This window comes from Lytechinus variegatus, chromosome 2 (genome assembly GCF_018143015.1).
Source record: "Lytechinus variegatus isolate NC3 chromosome 2, Lvar_3.0, whole genome shotgun sequence".
Taxonomy (NCBI): domain Eukaryota; kingdom Metazoa; phylum Echinodermata; class Echinoidea; order Temnopleuroida; family Toxopneustidae; genus Lytechinus; species Lytechinus variegatus.
This window is the reverse complement of record NC_054741.1, coordinates 21712593-21737702: the sequence shown is the minus strand read 5'-3', so window position 1 is coordinate 21737702 and position 25110 is coordinate 21712593. Positions and strand designations below refer to the sequence as shown.

The 25110-nt window shown below is 36.2% G+C and overlaps 1 protein-coding gene across 1 annotated transcript; it reads left to right on the top strand.

Annotated features, from left to right (window-relative positions):
• Window positions 1-4238: 4238 nt before the first annotated feature.
• On the top strand, window positions 4239-24759 carry LOC121407566 (mRNA (2'-O-methyladenosine-N(6)-)-methyltransferase-like). Its single transcript, XM_041598705.1, has 16 exons — window positions 4239-4336; window positions 8550-8823; window positions 9114-9304; window positions 10019-10170; window positions 10660-10814; window positions 11513-11660; window positions 12694-12777; window positions 13572-13671; window positions 14247-14409; window positions 14726-14901; window positions 16861-16947; window positions 17628-17812; window positions 19829-19922; window positions 21059-21159; window positions 22224-22298; window positions 22629-24759. The coding sequence occupies exons 2-16, from the start codon at window positions 8559-8561 to the stop codon at window positions 23803-23805; spliced, it is 3153 nt and encodes a 1050-aa protein (XP_041454639.1). The 5' UTR covers window positions 4239-4336; window positions 8550-8558; the 3' UTR covers window positions 23806-24759.
• Window positions 24760-25110: the final 351 nt, after the last annotated feature.

Below are 25110 nucleotides of genomic sequence, written 5' to 3'. Positions count from 1 at the left end.
ATGTGCTTATTGATTGTGACCCCCTCCCCCCCCCCCTCTCTCTCTCTCTCTCTTTTATGTTTCATTATCAGTGCCATTTTATTTGGATTGAGTATGCACTCATCAATGTAGGTTACCATTATGCACATAATAGTGAAACAAGGTGTCTATTTATCATCTTTACTATTGATCCTTTGAAAGAGAAATTCACCCTCATGATAGGTCGGTTTTGATATAAGTAGAAATTTAGAGAAAGAAATAAAGTAATTAAAGGGGGTCCATCCTGACAAAAAGTGTAATGTCAAAATAGCAGAAAAATAATTTTTGAAATTTGGTTTGAGGAAAATCCATCAAAGATTAAAAAGTTTAAAAGAATTTCATGTTGTATTTTTGACGTCATATGCGAGAAGCTTCCCCTTACAGTGAAGAAAGAAAATGAATTAAATGTCATTTTCTCATTTAAATCTTTAATTGTGCCTTTAGTATATCAACGGACAAAATCGAAAAAAAATATAGTCATCGTGAACAATTGAACAATATACAGTTTATTTTATATGGGGCAGCTGCTCGTTTAGAAAGGCACAAAAAAATCATATTGTAATAACTTTCTTAATCTTTGATGGATTTTACTCAAACCTTCACCAGTATTTTTACAACAAACTTTTTTTCAGGTTGAACTCTTTATGAAAAAATATTGGTCAAGCTTTGATGAGAATCCATCAAAGAATGATTTTTTAATATACTATATGTATATATTTTTTAATATCTGATTTTTTCAATGTACTGTATCTACAAGAATATTTATATTAGGAAGGCAGCACTCTACAAGCTCTGCTTTTTAGCAGCCTCCTCCATTTCCAACCTGTTCATGTAATAATCTTGATTATAATTTTTGTACATGGACATTTGAAATATGTTTTCTTGTTTGTATTTTGTATGTCAAAATGTACGAAACAAATCGTAATTGTTGGAGATGGAAATAAACGAGATGAAAAGAAATGAAAAGAATAATAGAGTGCTTGCAAACTTTGTTAATTTGTTATATAGGAGCAGCCCCTCCCCTCCATGTATCGTCATATGTACTTTTATATTCAAATCTTGAAAGGAACATGATGAATAAAAAAAATCGTATAAAAGGTATGAAATTTATGATAATCCCCGAACAAATAAAATAATTAAATATTTTTTTTAGAAAATTGCATTTTTGGGGAATTCATGTCACGTGACACACTGTAAAAAAATATATTGGTTAAAATTTTAACCAGCACGAGGGTAATTATGTGTCCAATTAATTTTGGGCAGGGTATTTTACTCAATGTGGGAAGCATGCCCAGTGAGGTTACAAAATAAGCAGCAATTGCTTTAGAATGGGTTAAATTTTCATCACACTGGATAAACAAAAATGCCTAAAAGAAATGCTAAATGATTGTTCGTACAAAAGGGCACATCAGCTAACCAGTCGGCTACTAGTTATATATTTAGAGAATATCTTAAAATCTTTATTAAATAACAATTTAGATGTGAAATCACATATATTTTCACGTCCTTCTTATTCTTTTGTTTTGTCTTTTCTTACTAATAAGAAATATCAATCCTTCTTTCGTGTCTTGTGTTTGAAGAAAATGAAACACACCTAACTGTCAAAACGGCTAGTGGCATATATAAAACATTATAGTTCCCGTGTATAATCGGGATTAATTAATATTTTTTTTAGATTCGGGTCATTCATCTTAAGTTTATTAAACATAATGCGTCTCTCCTTTATATATTTTGAACAAAATAAAATATAAAGTTCAATAGTCTCAAATACATTGCACACCTCACAGATGCCTGAAAAGTGCTGTTTACTTTGAAAAATAAAATAGTTTAATTTGCACTTACCTACTGTGATTTGATGGAGGAGGCATTCCTCTTTCCGAGAAAAACCTTTTCTATATGGCCTGCTTAAAAACATTATCATGAATAGCATATAAAAATCTACCATTTCTAGACGCATTCCAATCTCCTTGCCAGACACCTTTATAAAATACCATACGTGAGCAAGTAAGTTCATTTATAGTGTTTGGTAAAACGATGTCGATAAAATTTTCTCCTTTCTTGGCAGTTTTATCGACGATCACAATGTGAGGGAATCCATTCAAAATTAATACAGATATCTTTCAAACTGAGTTTATGAATTTTGAATAAAATTTCATTAACAATAGTGTATTTTATGAAATATAAAATCGTATTGAAAGACATTGCTTTTGATAATGCTCTGTCATTTTATTTTTCTTTTCGTCCTCATAACTCAGTAAACATATGTGGATATTTGGAACAACTTTCCATACAACGTTAAGTCATGTTCAACAAACTCATTTAAAGCCACTATTAAAAGAAAAACCATCGAATCATATGCAACCCCTCTTCAAGTTAATTATACAACTGCCCTTTACTTCATTCGCACCTGCACCTGCATTGCACCCATTTGATCAATGAAGAAAGAAATTTATGTACCATTTTACGAGGCCGCCATCATTTTCAAGCTTAACCGCTCACGGTGGCGGTCTCCTGCATTCGTCTAAACTGTTATTTTCTTTACATTGAATATTGCTTCTTGTTAATATCTATTTTCATTGCCTTACTATTGCTTGATTGTTTTGTAAAACTTAATTGTATCACCTAGATGTTATGTTGCGTATTTATCCTGAGTGCAGAAATAAAATAAACATGCTTTCAGGATCTGTTTATAAGTATAGCTAGCTTGCCTGCTTGCGGATCGTAAGATACTAGATTCAACATCAAAGATTGGTTTATGAGTTACACGATTTAGAACTCTTTTTTATACTCTTATAAGAAGAGTATAAATCTTGCTCCCTTTTCCCCTCTCTTATACATAGTTTCCGTATTTCATCCCCCTTCCCTTGCCTGTTTTCACTATTTGGGAAACCATAGGGGCGGCCATAGCGTCACGACCTCTGAGACAATAAATTATAAGCAACAAAAACCGCCTTTGGCAAATAAAAGTAGTTAGGCGGGGTAAAGTTGAGTCCACTGATTTGAATACTATCAGACAAATAACTAAAACGTCATATTTTCCAAGAGTTTTGATCGGATACAGGGGCAAAATTCGTTTTGAAAATTGTTCTTCTTGGCGGGGATTTTTCGGGAGCGGGGGGGGGGGGGTGGGGTGGTCCAGTAGTATACCTTCAAACATGCCCCGCCCAAGTATTGTATAGGACTACTCATCCATATGGAAATGTGTTTTATAAATTTGTTCAAGAGTGAGGTGCAAAATTTAGACTATATGCTAGAATGCATTTGTTTGTGCATTATACATACTATATGGATTACCTTTTGGGGAATGTCCAAATATTGTGGATAGCACTCGAGCATCCCCGGGGGGCACTTCCATTGACGAGTGGATACCATGCGCGACCATGGGATCTCGAAAAGCACCCTAAACACGTATTTTCCATATTCTGAAGTGCACCCCTTAACAAGTATTGGCATCTCAAACCCTACCCTTAACAAGTATTGGAAACAAAACTATACTCTTGGCAAGTATTCCCGAAATGAACCCCTAAACTAGTACAGCGATACTATGATTGTTATGTCGGGTCCGTCGATCGTTGATTTTACCTTTACACACCGTTTGGTTTAGTACGACCCCACCGGCTTCCACAATACGCGCAAATCGGACTCTAAACACGTGGTGTAATGTTCGGGCAAAAATGACATCCTGTATAAAACATTTTAATTATGTTTTATCATCCCCGAAAATTTGACCCTAAACACGTAGCTTAGCAAAATAGATACCCCTTTTTCACTATTTTTGTGTTTTTGACACCCTTATCACGTTACGTACGTAACGTACCCTATCTTGAAAAAGACATCCTTTTCCCCCTTTTTTTTTGGTCGCGCATGGTATCCACTCGTCAATGTAAGTGGCCCCCTCGGGCGAGCATCCAAAATCCACAGTAGGCCTAACGTTAATTACTGGGTATCATAAAAGAACTTGTCTGATGTTTTATCCGACAAGTCCTGTTTTATCCGACAGTTAATTAGCATAGTAACAGTGCTTCTCAGCCAATCAAAATCAAGGGAAGTTGTCGGCTTTGACTACTTGTCAGATGAAAATGTTGATGAAACGTCCACCCCCCCGGGGGGGGGGGGGGGCTGGTATGTACTTAGTACATGTACTGCAACGAGGAAATAAATTTTGGAAACGAGGTTGCTTATCCAAACTCAGGATCTCCCATCATGCATTGCGTAAGCTTGCCAAAATGGCCGTTTCAGTGAGCGTCACACATCAAATCAACTTTGAATAAAACCTCTGATTTCTCAATGACTCAGAGCTAATTTCATCTTTTTTGAGGTAATTTCTTAATGTTGAACATCTCAAGCATGTTTTGTCATATATTTAAATGATTTTAAGTCTTTTGTCGTTGAATTATCGGTGTTTAAAAAATGCCCAGGTCAATTTGAAGTGTTATTATTTTGCCTTGACGCCGAGCCCCGTCGGCGCAGGGCGTATTTCCCCTCGGCCTCGCTTGACTCCGGGTCAGCTCCTCGGGCTCGGCCAAACGCTGCGGGCCTACGATGAGGATGATCGCGGTCAGCTCGGCGTTCATCATAAAATTTGATTTAGGGCATTAATGGAAAATAAAACCCGGAGCCAGCCCTGGGTATGCTGGGAAGAGAACAAATTAATGTGATGACTGAGTGACGTGAATGAACTTAGCAACTTGTAGGTATGTGACAAAAAAAATGAAAATCCTCAAATCTCAATGAATTTGGTATCATTTGAAAGCCCTTAAAAAGACCTTTCAAATGATACCAAGAACTCAAATTTTCATCAAGAAATTATAAAGTTATTCCAGTTTAAGTCGCGCATATTTATCCAAATTTGTGGTCATTGTCTTAATGTAAAGTCAATGGAGTGCATAACCGATTTTTGTGACCATTTTGTGACCATTTTTAACCCAAGTCTTCAACGGGCTCTAACTTCTTTGTTTTTGAGCCCTTTGAAGTAATTTAGGTATCAATGGAAAGGTGAAAGAAAACTCAATTGATGTGTAATCATTTCACTTGGTAATTTTTCTTCTTATGTGTAAAATAATTTCTTTTAATTAATTCTAATTAATTATGCAAATTACAATTACTCGCCTCTTTTTTTTTTGCCAAATGAAGGTGATAATGAGAGATAATTTGTATATAATTTAGTTGGCATCAAAACAGCATCATGTAGATAATTTCCTAAATAAATTAGTTTAAAGTATTGTTTTTGTAATTTCTAATGTATTTCTTTGTTTTTCTGATATAAATTACAATTAGCTCTTTTTCAACTTTAGTATTGTGTACATGTATGTATGGGGTCTTTTTTTTACAAATGAAAAATATTCCTTTTGTACATGTACTTTGTATGGTATAAAAATACAAGTGTGCTTTTCTGATGTATTTGATTGTTTCACCAATTCTTTATGTATTTTATTGTTTCAACAATTTGTTTATAGATGGATAATGTAGCTTTCATTTTGGAGACCGTGGGCATTCGATTACAATTTTTTTAGGAAGGATGAGCAGCAGAGTCTGAGGGTGTAAAGATGTAGCATTGCATGTAATTCAAGTATCAAGAAGGAAACATAAAAATTAAGCTTTAATATATGCATTTCTTAGATATGTATGATTACAACAAAGGCCATGTTCGAGCACTCCTTTTTTTATGAAAAATAAGTTCATATTCTAGCGTGAAATCACTGCACATAAATAAAGCTCTGAACAGCAACAAAAACAGGCATCAAAGCTCCAACACTCAAAACAAGAGAACAAAAGTGACACAAAAATTTATACAAATCCCATCCCCATTTCAACTTATGAACACAACCCCCCCCCTGCACCCTTCTTGAAAAAAAATAATAATTATAATAAAATAGAAAAAAAATGAATAACATAGAAAAAAAAATAGACAATAGAGCCATGTGGAAGTGAAATATTTCCTCTGAGAGTGAAAAATTAAACAACAAATTTTTTGCATTTTAATCATGGGCGGAAATTGGCCCCAAAGGTAGGGGGACGCTGGCATCGGCGGCGAAAGCCAACAATTTTAGGGGGGACCACCAAATTATTTTGATAATCAAAAAAATACACCAAAGGTTATCAACCAAAAATTATAGGGGGACGCAGAAAACTAAATTTGACAAGCAAAAAAAGAAAAGAAAAAAAAAAAGGTTATCAAAAAAAAAAATTGAGGTGGGGGGGGGGGATCGTCCCCCACCTCAAATTAAGGGCGGGGGGGGTACACTTCCCCCAGCTTTCGCCGCCTATGGATGCCGGCAACTCTGACAAGTTAAAAAAAAAAAGTTTATCCCCAAACTGTTGTAAGGTCATTTTAACCCCAAAAAGTTTGACCAAAAAAGAAAAAAAGAAAAAAAAAAATGTATTATTGTTACATGTCCCCCTATTATTTTGGGTAGGGGGACGTGTCCCCCTGGGATTTCCACCCATGAATTTAATTTTAGAAAAGTCAACATTGATATTCCACTGTCAAAAGCAAATCCAGTTTCCAAATGAAACGATAATCAACCACCTAGACTAGACTCTTGACTTGAGTCACATAACCTTGGGATGATAAAATCTTTCTGTGACAAATGTATGTATTAAAATCAATATCAGAATAATTATCTACGGTATAATGACAGAGATTTCCCAAAAAAGGCACAACATAATCATCAAGTAAGCAATTTACGATCTAGTTCAATCCAGCATGAACGACTCACTATCGACCGCTCCCATCACCCTGCCAACCGCAGGCGCATCGGGCAGCTCGACTGCCGAGAGACCGGCTGTGACAAGGGTAGCATCGCCCTGCCAAACGCAGGCGCATCGGGCAGCTCGACTGCCGAGAGACCGGCTGTGACAAGGGTAGCTGGCATCTCTTATATCTGGACTGCGCAGCGTCAGAATCGCGTAAGTTTGGATTTTTTGATAATTCAGATATATTTCCAGTCAAATTGTATACCTAATCGGATTCTTGTTTTACTTACCATTTTAAAATTTCGAACATTTCCGCGTCCAAAAATTTGATGAACTTTCAAGCTCCGATATCCACACTTTACAGGCGAGTATCCACATTGAAACTTATATGTACAGAAAGAGCACATCTTCAGCTGTCTGTTAAAAGGCACGAGATTGCACCTACTATGTGCGCATGCGCATTAAACCCCATTTTCAATGAGCCGCCCCAGACAGAGGCGATGCCACTCGTAGCAAAACCCGCGCGAAAACCGTGCCACCAAAACCAGCGCTCGCGATGCCCCGTATTCGCACATAGCTACTACTTGGGCCTGCCCTTGCGCCTTGGCAAAGCCATTTCATTTGCCTCAGGACCCTCGCAAAGTACACATAGACCTAGATCTACAGAATTACACATGGCACATTTTCCGAAATTTAATGATTTTCGAACTCAAATTTAGCGCTGCGTTACGTGCGCGTGCAACGTGCACTCACATCACATGGGCGTGTGTGCGCACTGCTTAATCGGACAATCAGGAACATTTTAAATCATAGGTGCTGAAAAGTGAAAAGATATTCTATATACCGGTACCTTCCATTATTATAGAACTCCCGTCATCCAGAAAGAAACATAGGTGAGGCATTATTCAGACAACGGCAGAAAGGAAAATAAAACAGAATAGAAGTCGTAAATATCTCAGATTACTAATCAAACGATCAGAAACATTTTTAAATTGTTTTGAGAGGCTTGCAAGTAAAGTATTTTATATACCTTTCGTCATGAAATCCCTTTCTCAAAAAAGAAATATAAAAGATGTATTATTGAGACAATCTGACATTGGGGGAAAGGAAAACAAAACAGAATAGAAGTTGTAAATATCACAGATTACTAAACAGATAATCAGGAACTTTTTAAAATTGATTTGAGGTGCTAACAAGTAAAAATGTATTTCATATACCTTTTATTATGAAATCCCGTTCTCCAAAAATAAATATGAATTATGTATCATTCAGAAAACGGCGGAAAGGGAAACAAACCAAATAGAAGTCGTAAATGTCTCAGATTACTAATCAGATGATCAGGAACATTTTAAAATTGTTTTGAGGTGCTTCTGCTGCCCCTGCATTTCAAATTCTCATTAAAAACATACAACATACAATTCAAATTGAAAGATACTTGCACAGTATACAAAATGAAAATTGAAAAAATATAAGAATATGTTGTGAGGTTATTTTTTTATCATTTTACATCACAGAGTCCTCTAAGCTAAGCCAGCATGTGCCTTTCAAAGGCTGGGTTCCCAAAGGCCGAAACCATAACTTAGAGAAGAGAGAGATATTTTATACATTAAAAGAATTGGGTGGGTGATAAGGTAATTTCTTCATAATAGTTTCCAGATATATGCATCAATATATTAAAGAGATGATTTGCTGATCACTCAATAATTTTGATCAATGAATATATACCTTTAATATATGAGTAGTCATTTATTTTCTTCTCAGGAAGAAGTAACCTCTATGATTTATACATTGTAACTGAGAAGTGGCCCTTGCTCCTTTCTTACTCTCGCCCCCAGATCAGCATCATGGACATGTCAAAACAAGGGTCCAACAGGCACACCTTGCCACCTGTCAGTGTGAGGCAGCAGTCTATTGGACACCATTTTGCACCTCACTTGTCATCCCCACAGCCTAAAACTCCTGTGCCCCAGAGTCCAGCCGTTGCTCCAGGCAAGGGCAACGGCCAGCAACAGAGTCCGTTTCAGCAGTTTCCCGCACACCATGGGCAACACCAGTCAGCAGGACCTCCACATCCGCATCAGCAGCAGCCACATCAGTCAAACATCTCTGGTAACCATCTTTTATTTGTTTTGCATTTACCTCGAGTGTAAATGTTGAGGTTTTCATTACCTAGATGTTATCAGAATAGTTGCAATGAAAATGATAGTCTACAGTACTCTAAATGTTTCATGAACTTCAATGTGATACACACCACCATGGATACAATGCACTGTAATTCCACTTTTAACGTGTTCATAGCCTTGAAAGTCAAAGACTAGTTGTTTTATTCGTTTATTTATTCATTTATTTTTTTTTTTTTTGCTTTCCTTGTTTTTTCTTATTCATTTCCAAACTTGCAGGTGCCACATCTCCTCCTTCTCAGATGCCCCATAGCCCGGACCCTTCCCATGATCTTCCCATGGAACTACTTCAAAAGGGATGGCGTCGATTCTGGAGCAAACGCGAACAACGCTGGTACTACTTCAACAAGTTTACCAACCAATCCATGTGGGAGATGCCTCCCATTGGAAGCCCAGCTGGAGCCAGTAAGGTATGTTTATTCATACTCGATCTCACTTCTGCTCTTGTACAATACCGAAGTGTGACATCATCAATTTTGACAGAGCATGCTAAAAAAAAAACACGACCCAAATTTGCTGGGAATCGGTCCATGGGGCCCCAAGATATGGCCTCATGAATACATAATTAGCCCCATTGAAGTCAATTTATATGGCCTGGTTCCTAACATTTAGAACCAGGCCAATATTACGTTGACTTCAATAGGGCTAATTATGTATGGAGGTGCCGTGGCCGAGTGGTCTAAGGCACCTGGCTATACATGAAACAGTCCAGGGTTCGATCCCAGCCGTGGCAGTTATGCCCGTAAGCAAGGCATTTAATCTACAATGCTCTTTTATCCTTCTTTCAAATAAATGGAAATGCTATATGTATTATTGGTAACTAGGTGTGAACTTGTTTAAATTTTTTTTTTAATGTATTCATGAGATCATATCTAAGTCCCATAGTGACTGATTCCCACCAAATTTTGGTAGAAAGTGTTTTTCATGCTGCTCTACCAAAATATGGTATCAAGAATGCTGAAATGCAAAAAAAAATTGTGACGTCAGTACTTCGGTACTCTATACTGATCATGTGATGTAGTTGTAGCTCACTCCTCACCTCTCAAGCATACAACCCACCTCTGCATACGATCCATGTTCTCTCACCAAATCACAATATAATCAAAATGCCATGTCCTTTTCAGCATGATCCTTTAGGGATTCAGATCACCGAGGGCAAGGCTCAACATCCCACCCCTCTTCCGGCTGGCTCCCCAGGACTAGCCCCTGTCAGAAGGAAGTCGTCTGTGGATGGTCACCCTCTCAGTCCAACTATGAGAAAGGATATGCTTAAAGGGTACGTGGTCTTTAAAAAGATGTAAAATCAATTGAACTCTATCTTATCCAGGCATCATGACAATCAGAAGAATTCTTAATGGTATGGTGGTGTGCTTAAAATTGTAATGTGAATATCTTGATGTATGAATATCTGATTAGTCTGTAAAGCTCTATTTGGGGATTTCAATCTAAGTACTCCAAAAGTAATGAATATTCCGCTGTTATGTGTATGCGAAGGGCCTTTACACCTAAGTTAATGTCAACTGAATTTGCTCTTTCTAAATGTTTGTCAAAAAACTTTTTTTTTTCTCTTTCAATCTGAATTTGAAGTCTTAATTGTGGGGATATATGTCCACACAGCCACAAATGAATGGCATGATAGCAAACCAAAGATACACTGTAGGTTAGGCACTAGTATGATATTTTGCAATCTTTAGTAATTTTTTGTTTACAAGAGGTATGAAATGCAAATAAATCACTAAGTCCTGAATATTTATTCTATTTGCAGCCTGTTTTGGGATTTTACTTTGGAATCAAATGTCACAATGCAAGAGCGATTTCCCTGTACCATGCCTCCACCACACAATGACATGGAATTGATGAGAAATGTGTTGGTCAGTAAGCTGAGACAACAGTATCAGGAACTCTGCATGGCAAGAGAAGGTAATCATATTGATCTTTCTTCCACTGTGTGTATCTTGATATTTGCAAAGTAAAATGTCAATTAGATATATGATTGAGTGTAGCGTAATGGGTTTGTTGTAATATTCTCGTGGTATTGTTTACTGTGTGGAAACATACCAAATGGTAGTTATTTGAGGTAACTCTTTCTTCAATTATACTTATATTATAAGTAATTGGTTACTAAATATTCATTATTGATTCTTGGTTCTGATGTTGTGTTTGGTTGATTTTATATTCAATTAGACGAAACTTTTCAGATTTATGTAAAGGGAAAGTATGATTCATTTACATGTTCTTATGCTTCTCTGGCCACAAATAGGCATATTCAATGTTTTCATTTGGCTTTAGTACTATGATATTAAATTGATCTCCCATGGTTTGTGATTCTATAACTTGTGTATCATAGAATATATTCTGAAATGTAGTAGAATTAGAATGAACCATGATTTGTTTTCTAATGATCATGCTTACATCCAACCGATTACAATGACTTCAGTAGCTCATAGAACTGTACATTTTCATTGAAAGCAAGTTTGTGAAACCTGGCCCTGACACACTTCACTGAGAAGCCCGCCATAGGTCAATCTTGAGAACACAATGCTAGGAGCAACTATTTTATGAACCTGTCTATATGTTTTCTGATGATATATATTATATATATTTTTTGTTATCTCTAGGTATTAATGCCCCCAGTGAATCGTTCAACCGCTGGTTACTTGAAAGGATGGTTGTGGATAAAGGCAAGGATCCTATGCTACCAAGCCAGTGTCCTGACCCAGTTTCACCTTCTATGATGAGAGAAATCATGAGTGACATTCCAATCAAGTATGTTGGCTAGGGCCCCATCTTGCAAAGAGTTACGATTGATCCAATCAATCGTAACTCTATGGAAATCCATCAGTGTCATAATTTTTTCTACAAGAAATTCGCAAAATGTCCTCTGTAAACAAATGAGAACACACCAAATTGTCAACAAATCAATGAATTCATTAATATACATCATATCTAGAAATTTTTTTGAACAACATGCATTTTATATGTTGACTTTGTTTGCTTTCCAGAGTTATGATTGATCAGATCGATCACAACTCTTTGTAAGACAGGGCCCCATCTTGCAAAGAGTTATGATCGATCCGATCAGTCTTAACTGCATGGAAATGCAGCAATGTCATAAATTTTTTTTGAATAGGAAATTTGTGCAATGTCCGTTGTAAAGAAAGAGAAGCACATTGAATTTATGAGTATACGTCGTATCTATAAAATATTTTGAACAAAAATGAATATTAGATGTTGACGTTGAAGGCTTTCCATAGTTGTGGTTGACTGGATCAATCACAACTCTTTGTCATACAGGGCCCAGAGAGTCTTAGTACCTTTCAGTAAGTAGTGATTAAGATATCTTGTGCCTGGAGAAACAATGTTACCTCTCATAGCAGTACCTGTATCTTTATTTGAATGTTACTCAGTGTCATCTTTTCCATGAATAAATGGTCATATCAATATCTGTACCTTTTCCTGAAGTACGAGTAACGGACTTGTCATTAATTTCGGTATGGGCTTAACAGAACTTGTTCTCCTGCATCTATGGTTTGTATTATTTTTTTTGAGGAAAGATGTGTATATGATGAATGCTAGTGCCCACCACAAGCAAATAGAGCCAGAAAGAATGATGAAAATTGATGGTGAATAATGAGTGATGACATTTCTTTCTCTTTTGAATAAATAATGCAAAGTGATCATTGTAATACTTCATTTGAACAATTTACAAAAATTGTCATGTGTAACAGATTTCTTAATTAGAAGCTATTATTCGGTAATTATGAATATAATTAATTATATTATGCTATATAATTTATAGGTTGTACAGGCCGAATCTTCATTCTACTGCCAGGAAACTTCTTTCCAAGTATGCAGAGGCTGCAAAGAAAATGATACAGTCCAGGTACGATACCCATTTGCATCTAGTTAAAATAGCCTTAGATATTACAAGTAAAACTTTGGCTTGAATAATTTGCTTAACCAGAAAATGTTTTTGTCTTTATTGAATACGGGTATAACATAATTTCAACAGTTTTTTTGTTGTCAGCTTAGAGATTTTCATGCTATAATTGACACTGTAGATGATGAGTCATATTATTACTTGGTCATAAAATTGTCATAAAGTAATTATTGTTTGGTGGAGAAATTAGGTCTCAAATTTAGAAACAGAATCCCCTGGGAAGAGGAGCTCCCGAAATGAAAAAAAAAAGTAGTCCCCGAAAGTTACAAAATTTTGCCTCCTAAATTATTCCCGCAAAAATACTATGGAGCCCCCTCATTTTTTCCCCTATTTTCAAGACCAGTGAAATAGCCATGAATGGTAATTAGCCTTTGTGGCCTTTGAATTATTAGTGCCCTTGTCTGGTATACCTCTGAAATTTTTTAGATTGTCCAGAACAACCAGTGAATTTGAAGTCTTTAAAGGTTTATTACATGAATAAACAGATCGATCTCTTTCCACATTTGTTTATTTATCAGAATTTTTGTGTAGCTTTCTTGAAATACTTGGGGAAATATTTCATGAGGCATCTTGTCGGTAATTTGGACTGAGAACGGTGATGATGTTACATCCTTGCATGTGGTTGGCTGAGCACAAACACAATAGTGAAATTCACTGACAAGACCCTCGATGAAATGCTTCCCTGTTTGTGTTTACAAACCAGTCATGAAAGCTTTATTTCTTTACCTCCTCGCCAGGCCTGCTTCATCAGAAAGCAGAAAGTTGGTGAAGTGGAACGCTGAGGATATCTTCACGTGGCTACGAAAGCAGCCAAACTGCACCATTGACGAGTGCATGGTACATAATCATTTATCAGTGTGAAATCTGTGATTGGTGAAGCATAGTTGCATGGTAATAAAGGGAATGCCATTTGTTGCCTGCTGGATGAACACTTTAAGAAGAGGCAGAACTCATTGAATGAAAATTATCGAAGTATAGGGTAAATGGAAAACTTCAAAAGCAAATGAAAGAAGTAAAAGTAATTACGGTTGTAATGTAGAAACATCAGTAGTAGAAGCAATGGTAGTGATAGTGAAGGTGGAAGTGGTAGCGGTAGTAATAGTGGTAGTCATAGAAGTAGTCACTACTAGTAGTAGTAGTAGTCGTCTTAGTAGTTTTAGTGGTAGTATCAGTAATGGTAGTGGTAGTAGTGTTATCAGGAGTCGTGTTGGATCGGATGGCTATACTTGCAATACTTTATGTAGGTTGCCTTTGAAAGGTCCAAAACCTGTATACAAATCTCTAATTCCGGATTCATGGTCCAACTTGTACAATTAAAATACTTGTATTTTCATGAGTATATTCTGTTATTTGGATATGTGCACCCAATTCTGAATTAAATCAATTTTCATATTTTAATTTTCATTATCCAGAAACGGCTGACTTACCTGAAGGAGCAGTGTGGTCCCCATCTCTGCGAGGTAGCAAGAAGTTCTATTGAGAACATCTGTGCCAAGGTATACACCCTGTCCTGCGATACATGCGCTAAGCTCCAGAAGAAACACTGGGACATCCTTAGGGAACACCATATTGAAGGTCAGCAATGTGTATCAATATACTTGATTTCATATTCATATTCATAAAAGTTGTTTTTTTCATCTCCTTCACATGATTCATCTCGAATTTAAACCTGTATTTTCTTTTGTAATAATATTGATTACCTTTTGATGACTATTCAACAGGAAGAATTGATAATGAAATCAAGCTTCCAATTTACATTGAATTCATTCACCAAGGGACTGAGTGTATTCCATTCTCTTCTGAAGTGTTTGAAGAATTATTGTGTGCACTATTGTGTTTTCCTCTGCCAATCTGAAAATTTAATGAAACTCTATTTCATTTGATGCAATAGAGCCTCCACCGTTCACACGACCGCCATCAGACAGAAAAATGCGTTGTTACAACATACAGATGGCGGTTCAGAGCCCTCGATTGCCAGCTGTAGATGTCCATGAAGAAGGTTCTGTCACGTGTCTGAGATATAAGGGAGAGATGATGAAGATCAATACGCAACATATGATGAAACTAGTAAGTGTCACTCACTTCTCTCTACCTGACATTGCCCAAGGTATTGAGTTGTGTAAGAAATTGTTTATATTTAAAAAATGTGAACCATTGTCTATATTAGTAATCACATTCACTTGACTTCGTACCATCACCAATGTACTTGTCTTCCAGCTTATTGAGGTTTTGTGGATATTGTCCCTTATACACTGAAGCTTTTGCACAACAAATGTACAGGGTATGCAGATGGACAGCCTCCCCCCCCAAAAAAAAGGGTCTATCATGTCAAGTGTTGAATTGCAAGTTATACCTTGGTCACATTTGATCTACGGCGGCCGTACGGCGAGTCAACAACAGCCATTTTATTAATTTCAATTCAAACCACCTATATGTATTGGAACAAAAAAAATGTTGAAACGGCTGTTTTCGACTCGCTGTACAGCCGCCGTAGAGCAAATGTGACCATGGTATTAGTTCAATTTTTTGTCTCACCTGCGAAGCAAAGTGAGACTATAGGCGCCGCTTTTCCGACGGCGGCGGCGGCGTCAACATCAAATCTTAACCTGAGGTTAAGTTTTTGAAATGACATCATAACTTAGAAAGTATATGGACCTAGTTCATGAAACTTGGCCATAAGGTTAATCAAGTATTACTGAACATCCTATTAGAGTTTCATGTCACATGACCAAGGTCAAAGGTCATTTAGGGTCAATGAACTTAGACCATGTTGGAGGAATCAACATCGAAATCTTAACCTGTGGTTAAGTTTTTGAAATGTCATCATAACTTAGAAAATATATGGACCTAGTTCATGAAACTTGGACATAAGGTTAATCAAGTATCACTGAACATCCTGCATGAGTTTCACGTCACATGACCAAGGTCAAAGGTCATTTAGGGTCAATGAACTTTGGCCGAATTGGAGATATCTGTTGAATTCCCATCATAACTTTGAAAATTTATGGATCTGATTCATGAAACTTGGACATAATAGTAATCAAGCATCACTGAAAATTTTGTGCAAGTTTCAGGTCTCATGATTAAGGTCAAAGGTCATTAGGGTCAATGAACTTTGGCCGAATCGGGGGTATCTGTTGAATTACCATCATAACTTTGGAAGTTTATTGGGCTAGTTCATTAAACTTGGACATTAGAGTAATCAAGTATCACTGAACATCCTGTGCACATTTCAGGTCACATGACCAAGGTCAAAGGTCAATGAACTTTGGCCGAATTGGGTGTATCTGTTGAATTACCATCATAACTTTGAAAGTTTATGGATCTGATTCATGAAACTTGTACATAAGAGTAATCAAGTATCACTGAATATCCTGTTTGAGTTTCACGTCACATGATCATGGTCAAAGGTCATGTAAGGTCAATGAACTTTGGCCATGTTGGGGTTTTTTGGTGAATAACCATCATATCTCTGTAAGTTTATTGGTCTAGTTCATAAAAAGTGGACATAAGAGTAACCATGTATCACTGAACATCTTGTGCGAGTTAGAGTAGTATTCAAAGTCAGCACTGCTGCTATATTGAACCGCGTGATGCAGGTGAGACGGCCAGAGGCATTCCACTTGTTTAGTTTTTAGGTACTTTGTAAACTTATTATTCCAGTGTTGTTCTTATTTCTTTCCATGTTCATCCTTTGAATTGATATTTTCTTATCATAAATTCATGAGAGGATTTCATTATTTTTTGTCATTCAACAAATTGTCGGACCCAACAACTTTCCTTGATTTTGATTGGCTGAGAACCACAGGTGTCTGACTGCTGTTTTAGTAACTGTTGAATTTCTGGCAAGTTTATGATGATAAGCTCCCCTGTGACCAGCAAAAAAAATCAAATAATCATTTAATGATGAAATTTAGATCCCTTGATAAAGTAATCTCACATTTGATATATTCAAACAAGATAATCTGAAGTGTTACTGTAATCTATCAACATTCATGTTTTCTCGACATTCTTATTTCTCATCAGGATGCCTTGTACCAGTTCAACTGCCGAGATGACCCCACCCGACACAATTTCTTGCCAAGAGTTTGGTGCTTACTAAGGAGATATCAGGTATATGATTTAATGAATGTAAGATTGATAATATAATATACAGGCTAGTTATAGATAGTTATATACCCATTATTATCCAAATTGTACTGATAAGAGTTAAAATGTATTGGGTGTATTGTTGTTTTTTTTGTGTTTTTTTTTTTTTTGGGGGGGGGGTTAATTGTAAATCTGAAGTAAGGAGGACAGCACCAAATCAGTATCTTTTTAGAAATTAGAATAATACATAATTCATTTTAAATAATTCATTTCACATTTCAGCACATCAGACTACAATGCAGTTTATCCATTTTAATATTAAAATATGACACAAATGACAGTTGAAGACTGTATATCATGTTGGGAAGAATGAGTGGCAGATTTTAATTTGCTGCCTGCTGGGTTCTGTCTAATCACCCTCCCTTTTGTAGTTTTATTTATTCATTCCAATAACAATAATGATATCCCCTTTCAATTTTTGAAGACTGTTTGGTGTAGGAGAGAGTGAAGGCCATGGTTTTCAGTGAGCTTTGCATGCAGGAGTCTTCAAAAGCACTCAATGAACTCTTTAAGAGTCATGATAGATACATGTAACTCAATCTATTTGTAAAAAAAAGTGAATAGGATGGCCCATGTTCTGTCTTTTCATCCTTGTTCTTTCCAATGATGATCCCTGTTCCTGTTTTCTATTTTCATTCTTGAAGACCCTGTTTGGTGTAGGAGAGAATGAAGGCCATAATCTTCAAGGAGCCCTTTCCTCAGGAGTCTTCAAAGCTATCAATGAACACTTTGGAGTCACCTTTGAATGCTTTGCCTCGCCCCTCAATTGTTACTTCAAGCAATACTGTTCAGCTTTCGCCGATACAGACAGCTTCTTTGGATCGAGAGGGTGAGAGTTGTCATTGTGAAGAAAATTCTTTTCATTGTCCACTTTCCTATTATGATGCACCGTCTGGCAGTTGTCACATTATTTCATCTCATACCTTGGTGCAGCCTACTTTTCATTAAAAAAAGTTAATTTAATACCCTATTTTCCGGAATATAAACCGCGGCCGTATATTAATCGGGAGGCTCTAAAAAAAAAAAAATTGGCAAACTGAGTTTAGTAATTATTTAGATGAGCAAATTCTACTGACAGTTTTTGATAGACCAAAAGATATATTACTAATTTTTGTATTTTAAAAAATGGTTACTTTATTCTTTAACTTTATTTTTCAAAGAATATAAATTATTTCTTTGTAGAATAAAGAAAAAAAAGACCATGAAATGGCAGTATTGTATATCAAACTTATAGTCTGAAAAGGGGAAAAGAAAACAAAAATGTTGAGAGAAAGTGAGGGGGAAAAAATGAATAGAGGACATTTTTATTGCCTAATTTCTAACCGATTACGATTACGATCGATTACGATTACATGCCTATTGTAAAGCATTTTCAATGCACTTTTTAGGTGTAAAAAAATAAGTTTTCATTACAAAAAAAACAGGGTTTTTTTTAAGGAAAAGGTGACCATAAAATGCCATTTTTTAATATCAAAATTATGGTATAAAAGGGAAAGTTTTTTTTTTTAATATTGAGAGAAAAACAAAAGAAATAAAGAATAAAGGACATTATTTATTGCCTTTTTACTAACCGATTACGATCGATTACGATTACATGCCTATTAAAGAGCATTTCCCATGCAATTTTAGTTGAAAAAAAAAGTTTTCATCATAAAACAATCAGTTTTTTTTTAAACATTTTTAAATTGATAGTAGTTAAATAAATAATATAAACCAATCTTTACAAAGAAGATTTTTCAAAGAAAACTTCGCAAAATATGCTCCCTATTTTTAGTAACCAACAAATAATTATACATTAAATATTCTATATAATTGTTGGTTCAAATGTAAGTTATACTACCAACAAAACATAGTCAATTTTCCAACGAAATTTTGTTGTTTCTGTGTATAAACCGCACCCAATATTTCAAAATTATAAAGTGGGAAAAAAGGCGCCGTTTATACACCGGAAAATATTGTAGATGTAAAAAAAAATCAGGGAGGGTTCTTGTAAGCGTCAGATGGAAACAGAAATCAAAATCAAACAGAAATAGTAAGATCAATTGGACAGTTTCACAAGCCTGTTGGAGAAATAGTCTAGTGCGTTCCAAATTGTAGTGTCGTCAGAACAATCATCAGTTTGTTTATGATTTGAAACTAATATGGCCTTTATTGCAAAATAATGCTAAATACATTCAAAATTTATATATATGCTGTGTATTATTTTTTTTCTTCAAATTTTTAATCAGTTAGATTTGATATGCCACAATTTTCGAATGTGAAATAAGATTTTTTTTTATGTGTTTGTGTTTGTGTATGTGATTTGTCTGATTCAAAAATTTGAAAACAGTGGATCATACAACAGGGTGCTACATAAGCACTTGCCCAATTGCCCAGGGCAAGTAAAAGTTAGAGTCAGGCAAGTGTTTTGAAGTAAAGACCAAAACTACTTGCCCGAATATGGCCAGCAAAATTCTCACAGGAGAATGACCAAAACTAGGTTCGATATATGATATTGACCTTAAATTGGTCATGTGTGGCAAAATAAAATCACTTTGGAAAAAGAAATGCAATAACAAGGTAGATCAGTTCATGTCAAAAGAGAGAAAAAGGTCAATGGTTTATAAAACTGCAAAACTTTTTTTTCCCAGGATTTTTGGGGGGCAATTGAAACCAATTTTTTGGCAAGTATATTCCAACTATTTATAAATTTACTTTCCCGACTGGGCAAGTGCTTCTAAAAAGCACCCTGTACATCGTGTAACGGTACTGAGCCCTATGCCAGAAATCTTTGTGTTCAACCTTGTGAATCCTGTAATAGAGAATGAGGGGAGATAATATCATTTTACTGTTGTTGTATATGCAGGCCAATCTTGGACTTCTTTCCATTCAGTGGATCATTTGAAGCCAACCCACCATTTGGAGAGGAACTCATGGAAGCTACAATCATTCATTTTGAGGTGAGGATAGTATCTTATTGGCCCAAATTCACAAAGATGGTTTTAAAGACCTCTGGTTGAACCCATGATATATGCAGATTTCTTGTATGTAATTGTGCTTGATTTACCGCTTGTGCTGAAAAGTGCGCAATACTGATGCATGCTTTTGTCACAGTGCGCCAAATTGACACCTGTTGCCATGGTTAAGTACGCTATTTTTTTTCATGAGTCCACTGTTCAGTATCGGCAGTAAATTAAGCATAATTTATCTAGAAAATCTCCATGAACCATGGGTTCAACCACCTGTGTGAATTTGGGCCAATGACTTTCAAAGGATCTAGGAAGATTTGATTTGATGTATTGATGTACTGTGTGCTTTAAAACATGCAACCAGAAGCATATTCTCAAGGTGATATATTCATGAATTTTACTGATTTTGATTTTGAATTTGATTCTGTTCACTTGTGGAACCTTGATGGAGAAATGTTTGAATTTTCACATTCTTTGAAAATCAGATAAGAACTAAGAAGATATTCACAAGGATTTGTTCCGGCATAAGTATAAACAAGGGCAAAGGTCCATTCGCCTGCACAATTGTCAAAATATGTAATATATAATTAGCATTTATAAGATGCAGTAGACTTTGCACTTGCAATACGTAGACAAATATTCATTTAAAACTCTGACTCAGAATGTTGGAAAAATATTGAATTTCAGGCATTTCATGTGACAGCCTAAAAATGCAGCCTTTCTAATCAAATCCCTGAATTGTGTATGTAAAGTGAATGGTGCGTAGACACTGGGTAACATTTTTTTTTGTTCAATCTGAAAATGACTTGCCAAGGTTTTTTCCAAAAAAATCACATATTTCTCTATAAATTTTATGAGATTTTCGGCACACTTATAAGAATATAAGGAACACTATTATGAAAACTTTGTGAAATAAAAAAGTTATGTTAAATCCTCAGTTAAATAGTTAGGTGCGCAGACATGGGATCCCCCTTCAATTTGTTTTTCTATTAGGTTGCATATACCTCCTGGACTAATGCTATTTGTTTGCATTTATGCATTTATAACCGCAGGCTAGAAAACCTTGAATTTAAGTATATTGTTCTTCTCCATTTATGAATCAACATTGTGTATTTATGTGTATGCAGAAATTGTTGGAGAGAACCACAGACCCACTGTCTTTCATTGTCTTCACTCCTGATTGGAGGGATCCAATAACTAATGGACTCAAGATGGCTGAAGCCAGCAGGTAATCCGACGTAACCCATTGACTTTCTGAATCATGTAATTCCTATAGATTTTGTATATGGAAGATCCACTTCTGGTAGGCAATGTGTTAAAAATCAAAGTCACAAAGTATACCCAGTTATGTGATGGTTCAAATTATAAACTCTCACTCTCTCTGTGAGTTATCCATTGTATACTGCCATTGAATTCTTTGTTATTGATATGTTACATATTGAATGGAGAATGCCCAATTTTATGTGATTGTTTGGAAACATGGAGGAATTTAAAAGCAGACACTAACCTGCTGCTGAATGGATATCCATTTAATTGGCTTGGGGGCTGTAATAAAAAATCACAGGAATGTTATGAGATTTGTTGATATCTTGATCATTTTCATTCATCAGCCTTTTTAGCCATTAGCTCCCAGATTGAATATTCTAACATTTGTACACTGTCAAAGTATCTATCATTGACCACATTTTAGAAGAGATGATTAGAAAACATTTAACACTGTATTGGAAGTCAGGACGTTTATGCTCTTCACATTCCAATTGTTTGAAAATTCATGTGTTGATTTAGGAACAGCTTTTTGATATAGCTCAATGATACACTCCAATTCTTCAAGAACATAAAAAGAATAAAGATATCCATGATTAGTGAACATGATTTTCCTGGAAATTAATACATGTATTCTCATCTTGCCTGAGTTTCAGGTCACAGTCAAAGGTCATTTAGGGTCCATGAACTTTGGCCAAGTTGAGGGTATTCTTATCTTGCAGCTCTGCATAAGAAATAGTAATTTTAAAACATGCATTTTTATTATGTCTCGAAACGTTGTTCAAGTATCAAGGTTGGCAGAAACAACCAGTATTACAAAATGTGTCCATGAACTTTGACTGTTGGTAAATAAGGTCAAATCTATGTCCATCTATCTCACGTTTTTTTCCTCAATTCCTTATTTTTTCAATCCTGTAATCCTATTCTTTTCTCTCTTCCTCTATCATTTTTCCTGACTTTTTCTTGTAACAATTATGATAAAAATAATGATAGACAATTCAAGTTTGTGCAATTTGTATCTTTCATCAGATTTAAAAGGAGACAGGAGGTCATCCCAGCCTATGAGCATGAATACCGGAGTGGCAACCAACATGTTGTCCCAGAGTAAGTAATGGCTTCTATATTACCATGTTGTTGATGACATGAACGCAATCATGCTTGTCATTATTCACAAATGGATAGTGCAAAATAAAGAGAACTTAAAATAGTGACATCTGCTTAATCTCCCCAATCTTGTTTTGAAGCAAACCCATGAGAGATTTAGCTTTGTTCCCTTTGCAACATACATGATTATCTTATGACTGAATAAATTGTTTCCAAGTGTTACAAAATACATCATATTGCTTCTTGGTGATATTCATGAGGTTATGCCAACTGCAAGTAAAATATTCTACTTCTAAATCAGAAAAAAAATTTTTGGTAATTTTGATTCAGGTCTAGTGTTAGCTGGCGTGCAGCACATGGAACTATGATGATCTTCCTGCAGAACGATGAGGGTAATCGGCTGTGGCCTCCTACTGACGAAGGAATCCAAGCGGTAATGGATGCAGCCAAACCCAAATCAGCGCCATCTACCCCAATTAGGAAACGTGCATCAGAAGATCAAGAGCTGTCCCCGCCAAGGAAGAAACTACCCCTGGAGAGCGAGTTCAACGGTAATGGCAGTAAGGCTGAATCAAGCTACAGTAATGACAATCACAGTGGTTCTATGTCATCATCATCATCAGATGGAGAATCAAGGAAAGACTCGATGGCGGGTGCGTATGGTGCAGCGCCCTCGTACAGTCCTGCTATGTCAGCAAGAGATGCGACACATGCTAATGACAGAGAGCACAAAAGGAACTCCCCACGTGGAGCAGCAGCTGAGCATTCGTCTACATCCCCTTTTGTTAACACCCTCGAGAAACAGGACGTCGATAACACGAACAAGAGCTGGTTTCACAATGTGAAGCCTGTTGAAACCAGTCATGATACAGGTCAAGATCGAGTAAGCTATGGTAGAAGCAATAGCAATGAGGGTTATGGTGGGTCAGTAATCATGCACACAAGTCCATTAAAGACGGACGGGGTAAGCCCCATGAAGCCTTCCTACAGCACTAGCTCACAAGAGTCTCCCAAATCGGCTGTGAGCCCCGTCAAGAACATGGACAACAGTAAAACCAGCAACCTTGGGGTCATTAACTGGTTTGTGGATACCAAATCAAAGCCAACCCCGATGAAGACCCTGGCAGACTACACTACTGGCAACACAACTGGCAATTGGACCGAGGCAATAAGGCCACTGGAAACTAAACCAGTGTTGACAGGCCCTGTGAAGTTTGAGAGTAAGAGTGGGAACAAGTGGACACCGATCAGCAAGCCCACCCTTGGTAGCCCTGAGAAGGTGGATGAAGGGATCGATGTTTATGAGTGGAAGGATGATGATGAAGATACCCAACCATTGATGACCAGCCCTGTCAGGAAAGGGGCAAAGGCCATTGGTAAGGGTGCTATGAAACTGAAAGCAGTCAAGAGGTTGGACAGTACTCTCACCTCCAACCAAACAACCACCCAGAAGTCTACTGTGGTTGGGGGACGAGTGCTTAGATCAAGGAGGGGAGAATCCAAGTAAAGGTTCATGTAGGCAAGGTGTGCAGCTTCCAGATAGATATGTTTGAAAATGCTCAAGGTCTGTTTTAAACCAGTCCATTTTTTTATATAGCCTTTCATTTCAGTATTTGAAGTAAAATGTCTCCCAATGTTCTTGTTTAATTGAGGTGATACCTGGGAATGTGTCTACCAACAGTTATGATGGACTTGATGCCGCACTTGAATTCCTAGTTGTGTGCAGTTATTGACGCAGTTCCAAATAGCTTTGATCGTGCTCTGGAATGTGTGCCATATACATGTAATGCATACTAGTTGAAGGAATATGCACTTCATGAGTCCAGTCAATCTTAACTATTTGTGAAACACACCCTACTGTAGAATGATGCCTCCCTGTGGTTCAATCAACTACAAATTAGGAATACTTCATTTAGTTACCTAATTGAATAGCTTCATTGATAGTATTTACCAACTGCATTCCCTGTAAATATGCCAGTATTTATGTTAGGGGTAATATGTACTACTCCTCTTTAAATGATACAAAGGTGCTTCGGAATGTGAAGAACAAATGTCTTTTGTTTTTAGTTTTTATGTTTTGTAGCTGTATTCAAGATATGACATTTTTCATATTTGTTTAGATAATATACAGTATGATATAAATGTAAATAGATGAATGCAAATAAGCAACATTGGTTAACTTAATGTATATTTGTGTGAATAATATACAAAATTACTTTCAAGAGATGATTGTAAAAAGTGCAAATACAACTGCATGCCACTTTTGTATTTTCTTGCCAATATTTATATTGTTTATCTCTTCTGTGAAATTTGAAGGTCTATGTTATAAACATTGGATTTGTAATTGTTAAGGTGAGTTTTTATTATTGATTTTATTACATTTTATTCATATCTTAATTTTCACCTTTAGGATTGATAGAGTTTTCCTACTTTTACATTGAATTCACTTGATAGAGAAAAGGCATGTGTTTTGTGAGCATTATTCAATCATGTCAAGTTACAAAATTTTAATTGAGGTAGTGATTGAAATTTTTGGAATAGTTCTAAGGCATTATTCTTTGCCAAAATGCAACAGTTGATAAAAATGCTGCTGGACAGCAAAGGTAAAGAGACTAGTGTTTTAGAGTGGCTATACCATTTGGTTTTATCCAAAAAGAGTTACTTTTCCTAATCCTTATTTCATTTCGTAGTCAGTGCAGTGTATTAGAAATTGTTACTGCATTAAAGCTATAGTGACACCTTTGTGTATGGGGCTTGGCTTTTGCCTTCATGTAAATGCAGATGCAGGGATGTACATGTAAAATAAATTGGA